General features: G+C 32.0%; 1 protein-coding gene across 1 annotated transcript; it reads right to left on the minus strand.

Moving 5' to 3' along the window:
- Positions 1-16: 16 nt before the first annotated feature.
- On the minus strand, positions 17-3,858 carry LOC105347186 (uncharacterized). The gene is made up of 6 exons (XM_011456148.4): positions 3,722-3,858; positions 3,188-3,386; positions 2,096-2,229; positions 1,536-1,611; positions 1,105-1,249; positions 17-619 (listed from the first exon to the last, which is right to left on the minus strand). Exons 2-6 carry the CDS (start codon positions 3,347-3,349, stop codon positions 51-53), a joined length of 1,086 nt encoding a protein of 361 aa, XP_011454450.3. The 5' UTR covers positions 3,350-3,386; positions 3,722-3,858; the 3' UTR covers positions 17-50.
- Positions 3,859-10,252: the final 6,394 nt, after the last annotated feature.

Consider the following 10,252-nt stretch of genomic DNA (forward strand, 5'->3'; position numbering starts at 1 on the left):
CAACCTGTTCTTAATCCTCTCAACAACTGCTTTGATCTCTTCATTTTTTGTCAGTCTAACACAATGACATCATTGTCAGCCCTCCCCGTTTCTTCCTCAAGGTCACAGAGGTTAATCACAAGGTCGGTTCCCAAATGTGGCACTCCTTTGCCCCTATTCTTTCTCTCTGGCGACACATTCTGAATGTCTGCTTCAGATCCATCCTCCGACTCCATTTTGATCTCTGGTTCCGGAGCAGTTAAATCAACACTTCCGTCTATAACAACGTCACAACTGGAATCAACAACGATGCTCTCCTTAATCTCGGTTTTGTCTTGTGTCTGGTTGTCGTAGACTGTTCCTGCCAAACCGTTTGACAGATCTACGTTAGGTTTTTGTTCCATTTCTTGCTGACCTACTCCCTGAGACTGACCAACCCCTTGGGACTGGCCACGCCCCAGGGTGACAGGGTAAGGGATAGGGACCACAGTCATACCCATATCAGTCAGACCCTGAGCAGTGACATATTTCACAGAGAGTTTACTACGCAGCGAGATGAGATCCCAGAAGTCAGTGGTTCTATTAATATTCTTTAGCTGAAGGACACGCCCTACTTTAGTAGTGGTCATCATGTACTTGCCTAAAATCAAAATACGATAAGGTTTATGGTAAAGTACATGCATTTGTAAAATAAAAGAGATTCTATTTTGGTTGACTTTGCTTTACAAATACCGGTAGTAGCATACACACAATTTCATTAAGGTTATTGGATATTGTTGGAAATCCATGGCCAGTCTTACGCCACTGATCATGGGAAAACTTATTGAACTTTTGCAGTTGAATAATTCATGCTTAATTCCAATTTGTCTCATTATATTATGAAATTTCAACAACAGCAGGAATGCTTAAGCATACATCTACAAGCAACAGCGCATTTTCTTAACATTTTAAACCTCCAAAAACTACAGAGTTCACTTTCACACTCATTGATGTAGTTCACATTCATAGAAACAAAAGAAGTTCAAAGAGTTATGTGGTTATCTTAAGCTATGTATTATGTTACTGCATGGGGAAAAAGAGAACTAGTGGTTTATCAGACTGCACAACAAATTGACCTGTCCTGACCTTGGGTTACTCGTAAACTGTCTTTTTTGGATCCTGGGATGAAGTTGTGTTGTTTGTTTCTGACTGTTTTCTTTGATGTCTTCAAAGTGGCGTTCCAACACTCCACGTCGATCCACCCAACACGATCCGAGGATGGAGACTGAATCTGTCAATACACAATATAATCAATACACAGCATAATCAGTCAATATACAGTGTAACCTATCAATATATAATATAATCTGTCAACATACTATATAATCGGTCGATGTGAAAGTTCAGTTTGTAAATATGAATTCAAAAGAAAATTGTAAATTCTTTCTTTACTGAAGCTGAGAAACTTGTTGACATTTAGAAATTATTCCTCTGTTTTATCAATGTCGTTCACTTGAATTCAAATTACAGGCATGCAGGGATGCAAATTTCCTCTATACAGAAACACAGAAACATACCTGTGATTGTTTGAGGCTGGGCATGGAGAAGAGGAATTCTTTTACAGTGTTATTATCACGAAATCCCTTGATATACCTGAAATATAAATGATAGTACTTACAACGAAATTAATTTAAATTTTTGTAAAAATAATCAAGGATATATATGTACATTTATTACTGTAACAGTTATTTCTTGACATTCTAACAACATGTCAGCTTGTCAATGAGTAAAAATAGAGATTATACGGTTTTTAATGAAACCAAATTTACTTTTGCTAACAAAACAAAATTTTAAAAGTTAACAACCTTGAAAAGGAGATATTAGTGAGCTTCTTAATATCAGACCACTACTTGTACATGTGATAACAGGACTGATATTATTCAGGTAAAACAACATGATTGAAATTCAATGGCTGCAGCAGTGTATTAAGTACAACATATGCTTCAATCACTTCTGTATGAAAAACTATCAGACAATTCTCAGCCCTAAATTGCCTCGTAACTCTCTGATACTTATTCATACAGAATTGTTTTCCGCATTTATCCATTACTTCACAGTCTCAGTAACTAGTACTCACTTATATTGGCCCTGCTGGATACTTCGAGCGGTGACTTTCTGGCCATCAATAAACACCCTGTAATAATACCGCTGGTGGATGTTGGGGCTGGGTTTTGCCACAAGGCAGATGGAGAATGGTGTCACAGGTTGTTTCTGTTGTGAAATGATAAAAGAGTTTATAGTGTCTGGGATATTTTCATCAAATTGAATTATGGACACTGACAGACTCTGATATACTGTATTACTAATTAAATATAAAAAAATATCTTGCAGGTACCTAGTACATGTAATGCAGTGCAAGGAAATGAATCATCATAATCATAGTTTGTCATGTTTGTAAAAAATACATTACGGTAATAGATCAATGTTTATATTATACCGTAATTAACGAATGAATTTGGAATCAGAAAAGATAAATCTATACTTATTAATTATCCATACATACACTAGGTTTTGGCCTTCTAAAATTGGATCTCCACTGAGTTACATGAAATTATCCTTTAACAATTTGGGGCCAATCACCCAAAAGGGATATACTGACAGTAACTGTACATGTGAAATCATTATAATTTGCGTTGGTATTAGAAAACTAATTATAAAAGATTTTGTTTTCCTATTGAATCTGAAAACCACAACATCCAGGAAATTACATCCCCATGAATAAGCAAACATCACATAACCCATGAAAATTGACCCCCTCTAAATTAAATGATTCCACAGTAATACCCACAGGGATATAAATTTCAAGTGCAAAAATCAGAATAAATGACAATTTTTAATTTTGTTACTTTTTTTAAATATATTTGTATATAAAATGCAACAACTTTTGGTTAGAAAGTATTCCTATAAACATATTGTTTGCAAGATTGCATGATCCCCAAGAAGTTTTAGATATACTGAGGGATCAATCTCCCTAATAGTACGTCTACCAAAAGTTGTCAGATTTCATATATTCTTATGACAGAGGGATTTACTGGTACTATATTATTTTTTGCAAAATAAAATTTTCTTTTTCTGCACTTGAAATTCATATCCCATTTGGATGATTGGTCCCAACCTGCTCTTGTAATAATCCACCATCCCCCCTTCTTTATGATTCTGAATGACCAACCTGAACCTCAAGTTCTTGTCCCACTCTTTCCTCTGTCCGCTGTTTGAAGCTTACAGGAGAGAACAGATCGCACTCCACGTAACACACTCCGCCGTGAGAGTACTCAGGCAGGACTGTGTTACCGACCAACACACTCAGCGAGAAATCATCATTAGACGGCATGCTTGCACATTTACTCTGTCATCGGTGGATACAGCATCTAGATAAAACCAAAATTAAAATTTCTTGTAAAATAGAAAAAGGCTTGTTGTGAAAATACTGAATTATATTCTCTCAGATCTCATTCCGGTGCATCATACCACAGGCTCTTGAATTTTTATCAATCAGTCTGGTAAAAATTCAGATGCCTGTGATCATACATGCAAATTCTCAAGTCTTGGCCTGGCCAGACTTATATGTAGAATTTAGTGTATGGTTTTAGGACCTATATTTCCTAGTTAAGCAACTTTACGTTGGTTTCAGACGAGGTGATCTCTCTGTGTCTATTAACAAAATGTTCCTTAAAAAGCCCGTAACACAAAGTAATATACATACCAATGATTCTGTGCCAACTGTAAGTTGTCTATGTTCACGTATTGACACATCCGAATTTTCTCTCTCTTTTCCACGGTATGACTTGTCTATGGCGTTACGTCAGACAGCGGGAAATCGTTGCGTTGATTTACCCAAATGGACCCAAATGGAAACCCATATTGAAGCAAATGAACCCAAGTGGAAATAAAATAGTCTGAATGAAGATTTTATTTTAAAATTTATTTTTTTTATGAGTTTTTAAGATGAATGATCAGTTTAAAAATTGAATGTACTTTAAATTATTTTGACACATGAAAATTTTTAGGATCATCAGGAGATCAACAATTAAACTCGTGTAAATTATTTTGGTAAAGTGTTATTTTAAAAAAATATATATCTAAATAACTAAATATCAAATGTAAGTATTTAATTTGTTTTCTATTTCGTTTCTCGCTTTTGAATTTCCACGAGGTTTTGAATATCCGTTTATATAATTAATTAAAGAATGCAAATAGATTTGGTTTTAGATCAATATCTTACTTATACATATGTCCTAAGACAGTTATGTAAATTGGTCAGTTGTGTACGGAGGGTAGTTTTTTTTATCAGTCTGGTATTATTCGTATTTAATATTAGATATATATATATAATTATTACAATAGAAATGTTTGACTTTAACCCGATACATTTTTGATAATTTAGCAATCTGTTGATAATTCTAACAAGCATCTTTCTATTGCTTTACATGTACAGGTGACACTCGATGGCTCGATCGAACTTCGAGAGATCAAAGTTCTTGATCTCTCAAAGAGAAATCATAGTCCATTTTTTTTTCTCTATATAACCAAGACAATTTTTACTTTTGATCTCTCGATGAAATAGACTCTGATCGCCAAATCATGAGTTAAAATCACGAAGTTAAAGGGAAATGATTGCCGAATAATTTCAAAATACTCTTTAGATATGGATTTCTGAAAACCGAGCCAGTTTTTTTCACAATTATACAAAGTCATGTACATGTATATTTGATATGTGATTATTGCGTGTGTGTTGTTTACCTGTATATGTTTTAACTTTATCCAATTGTCATTTTTTATGCTGGAATGTTTTAAATAAAGAACTTAGAACCTTAATACTTTTGTATTGGAAAAATATAAACAACGTTTTGCTTATATATATCTTACATTTGCATGTTATTAATTAATGTTTTAAGGATGAAGTTAGAAGGTCAATTTTAACCACAAGCACTTCAGAGGAAGAAAATAATGATATTGGCAGAAGTTATTCTGAAATTACATTAACCAAAGGAAAGAAGGCATTTTGACAGCTAGTAAATGGCGTTTGTCGATTTACAGAACATGAACATTTTCTACGATGAAAAACCTCTGACTATTTCAAGGAATTCATACAGGATGTTAAAACAAACTTTTTAAAAAAAATTCCAAAGACTCTAAATTTTGAAAGAACTGTTAGAAAGTTTAGTACTCGTACCAAGGAGAGTTAAAACTTTGTTATTTTCTTGTGATAATGATCATGTCTACAATACTGTTAAGTTTTCTTTCTTATTGAAAATGCGGATAGAAGACCAAATTTTAAAGGATATGGCATATGACTTTGAAAGGGCCAACGAAGCGGATAGGGAATTGGATCTTTTTATTTGTAAGAAGGGAAGAGGTGTTTATGTCAAAGATGATTCATGTATAATTATTCTAATATTTAAAAGTGGCCAAGTGGTAATTGTGATTTCAGAAAATACCACAAGATTAACCAAAAAATAGAGGGGAAATAATCATACCGGTATTTCATGGACATTTGAAAATGCAGCTTTCAGTAGTTTCTGTTAATATCATTGAAAAATGTATTATTATATACAAGCAGCTACATTTTTTATAATCAAGAACCTAAGAAAAGTAGTGTATGCTTTGTATAAGCATTAAGAAACAGAATGTATTATAATCTTTTTAAATATTTGTTTGTTTGCTGTACATGTTGGATAGGAAACACTTCCAGTTCCTTTATGTTAAGAGCATTCTTGTTACGATATTGTTATTGCTTAAAAGGATTCTGTATTATTTTGATAAAGATGGAACCATTCACTAACATTATATTGTTCTGCATTTGCAGGACTTTTCTTTCTTGTACAAATGTACGTATATTACATATATACATATGAATTTGTTTTGCTTCTTACAAAATAGGCACAATGGGATTATTTAAACGTGTCACATGATGGCAGTCTATATTTGTATAGTTTACAAATAACAATTGTTGATGGTGCATGTGGTCAACATGAAAGCGGAACATCATGTTTAATTTTTAATATTTCTATCTTCAAATTATTGATATACTACGAAAGCCCATTGAGCTCAATTTCGTAGGTAAAAAAAATAATTTTTTCGCGAATTAACGCTAAACTTTTGCGAAAAAAACAGGAAATTTACGCGATATAACGCGAAACTTTCGCGAATAAACGGGTAACTTTCGCGAGTAAAAGCGAAACTTTCCCGAATAAACGCGAAATTTACGCGAATTAACGCGACACTTTCGCGAATAAACGGGTAACTTTCGCGAATAAACGCGAAACTTTCGCGAATAAACGCTGAACTTTTGCGATATAACGCGAAACTCTCGCAAATAAACGCGAAACTTTCGCGAATTAATGCGTTACTTTCGCGATATAACGCGAAACTTTTGCGAATAAACGCGAAACTTACGTGATATAACGCGAAACTTAAATATAAGTATTGTCATGTCATACAAGGACCCTTTTGAAGAACAATGACTGAAAACAAACATATTAATTTTAAATAAACAAAATTTTAATTCTATTATACAAAGACGTAAATAAATCAAATTAAGGAGGCTGGGGGGTCCAAAAAACATTTCTCCAAAATTCACCAAATTTGCAGAAATGTTTCATATAATCTTAAATTACATTTTAATATGGAAGACCACATCACAATCATCGTTAATTTTATCATTTATTGCATCTGAAGAAATTGCACATTATGTAAAAAAAAAAATGATGAAAAATATTTGAAATATAAAAAAAGGCAAAAAGCATACAAATAACATCACAAAAAATTAACACAATAAGAAAAACTAAATATTATTTGCTATAAAGAAAAATATCACAATTTTACCAAAAATATGTATGTCATACAAATGCAAATCTGTAAAACAAAAAAAAAGTAGCCACAAGATTATTTCCAAATTTTAACATAATTATAATCAATACATGTGTAATAAAGATTGAGCATTTAAAAAAAATTTTGGTGGTGAAATAAAAAAAAAAAAGAAATAAAAGGAGAATATTACAAAAAAATATTTGGAGTTTTACAAGTTACCTCCCTTTGAAAAGTTAGAAAATGCTCAAAAACAGCTGAAATGATTTTTTTGCATCTTGCAACCCTTGGTTTACCATCAATTGACGCTTCAATACCATTATATTCATTTCTTTCAAAAGACAATTTCATAACGACGTAAGAGCTATAGAAAATTAAAGTGAAAATCTTTTTTGTATAGAGATAAAAATGGTTTAGAATGGCAGCCACCCCCCCCCCCCCCAGCCTCGTTAAACCTTATACAAATTGATATAAATTCAAACGTAGGAAATCTTAAAATTTTTAGGACTGGTTTTCAAAGGACATAATGCATCGCTTTTCACATTCTAATTGGCCCTGTATTATTGAAAATGAGGCATCAACATATTTTAATTATAACAATTTTAATTCAAATCAAAAGCAATATTAAGGAGGCTGGGGGGGGGGGGTCCAAAAAAATGGTCTCCAAATTTCACAAAATTTGCAGAAATGTCTCGATCATGATCATATACTCTTAATTTACATTTTAATGTGAAAGACCACATCACAATCATCGTTAATTTTATCATTTATTGCATCTGAAACAATTGCACATTATGTAAAAAAAAATATGAAAAATATATGAAAAATTATTTAAGGCTAAGAAAAGATACCAATAACATCACTAAAAATAAACACAATAACAAAAACTTAACATTATTTGTTATAAAGAAAAATTTTACAATTTTACCAAAAAATATATTTGACACACAAATGCAAATATGTTAAGAAAAAAAAGTAGCCACAAAATTATTTCCAAATTTTAACAGGATAATAATCATTACATATGTAATAAAGATTGAGCATTAAAAAAGATTTTTGATGGTGAAATTAAAGAAAAAAATAAAAAGAAAGAAAATATTTGACCAAAATATTTGGAGTTTTACAAGTTACCTCCCTTTGAATAGTAAAAAAGATGCTGAAAAACAGCTTAAATGATTTTTTGGCATCTTGTATCCCTTGGTTACCATCAATTGACTCTTTAAATAATGCTTCAGTACCATCATATCCATTTTTTTCAAAAACAATTTCAGTACGATGTAAGAGTTATAGAAAATTAAAGTGAAAATCTTTTTTGTGTAGAGATAAAAACGCTTTAATATGGCAGCCACCCCCCAGCCTCGTTAAGTATCATTTTAGAATTGAAAGGATATCATTGTTCAATACGTTATAATATATGTTATATCGCCGCGACATTAACTACTGTCTAGTTTAATATCACAAGAATAAGTCAAGCTGTGAATTGAAATTTTTAAGCTATTGTTCAAATGTAGTTGACGTCAATTCGTCCTCTTAACTTATCACATATGTCATTTGAAAATCAGTACTAAGATTTTAAAGGTTTCCGACGGTTGAATTTATATCAATTTTATAAGAAGATAATCAATGAATGCCTGTTCGAGCATAGGGTCGGCGAACAAATGAAAAATGATGCTCTAACTTATTACCTACTTGGAACATAAAACATCTAAAAATGTTATGAAGTTTTATCAGAATTATAAATATCTACATGTAAAAAAATATAATTCTGTCTTCATAAATCAACTTAACACGGATATAATAATTATAATGATAATAAACAATGAGTATTTTATGATTTAAAACTTAAAATGTGTTTGGTTTCAATCGTTTTTCTTCACAAAGGTTCTTGTATGAAATGACAATATTAATATTACGGTTTCGCGTTAATTCGCGAAAGTTACGCGTTATATCGCGAGGTTTGGCGTTTATTCGCGAAAGTATCGCGTTATATCGCGAAGGTTACGCGTTTATTTGCGAAAGTTACGCGTTTATACGCGAAAGTTTCGCGTTTATTCGCGATGGTTTCGCGTTTATTCGCGAAAATTACGCGTTTATTTTGCGAAACTAACGCGTTATATTGCGAAAGTTTCGCTTTTATTCGCGAATTTTTTTTAACCTACGAAAATGAGCTCAATGGGCTTTCGTAATATACAAAAACAAGGCTTTCACAAAGCAAAACACTTACAGGTTGGTTACTGGCTGTATATGTCAAGTTGTTAGGCCATAAAATCCCCGTCTTTGCCTGGCAATTCAAATTTAAGAAGCACATTTTTATTTTCAGGAAGGTATGAAAAAAACCTTTCTTGTTTGTGATAAAGTAGTGAATTACATTTCTGATCTAACACACTCATCATTAGAAGAAATACCAGTTACAGGAAAGAACAAACAGGATTTATTGCAGTTGAGGTACGTAATTTTGTTGCTGCTTCAGTCACTCAATGGTAATGGTTACCGTATTTGTCAGCTGACCACTCTCCTCTATTTTCATAAACTCTAGTACGCTATGGAGGAGTTAGTTAGTAGCTGTCAGTTATCATTACTGAACATGTATATATTGTAACGTTTTGAACAATCTAACTTCCTTGAAATGTCTTAGCTTTACCGTTGTATCATTTTCATTTCTGACCTTAGTTGGTGAGCCACATTTATGATAAGTGAAAGAGAAATATACAATATATACAATACATGTAAGAGCTAAGGGTCATACAGAACTCTTTATTTAAAAAAAAAGATTTATAGAGTCTAAAAGTGGCTACATACTCTTAAAACTAAACTTGACTTATAAATTAAGTTTCTGGGTTTTTTTTTCAAGAAAGAGATGTACTTACAAACGTACGAAACTATTGAGATATGAATTTTAAATCATATTCATCATGAAATTAAATTCACTATTAATATCAAATGCATAAGAATTAATAGTTATACAGCTAAATTAAATGAGATTTATTTTGTTATTTTTGTTAAGGTGAAATGGAAATCAATCACAGATTATTCATCTAGATGTTTGGAAGAGCTAGTTGACTCTCAGGTGTTCTTGGGAAGGTTGGAACTGAGCTCTATGCTGAAGCTGTTTGCTTAAGCTTAGCACTGTTTCCAAACTCTCTTGGAATCTGTGTAAAGACCAAAGTAAGTGTCTATTACTTTTGAGGTGATTTATATAGTTGTCACTATTTTGACTGTCATGTAATATACATTTATTTAAAGCTGAGTTAGGCATGTAAACATATTTTAAAAAAAAATATATAGAGATTATTAGTCAACGCAACGGTTGTTCAACAGAATAACTATTAAAATAAAAAAAAATTCCACCTGCAAACATGTGATGATTTAAAAGGAAATCGAGAAACCTTTTATGTGTCCTCTTTATATCTGCATAAAGGTCATAGAA

The sequence above is a fragment of the Magallana gigas genome, chromosome 8 (assembly GCF_963853765.1).
Source record: "Magallana gigas chromosome 8, xbMagGiga1.1, whole genome shotgun sequence".
NCBI classification, from domain to species: Eukaryota; Metazoa; Mollusca; class Bivalvia; order Ostreida; family Ostreidae; genus Magallana; species Magallana gigas.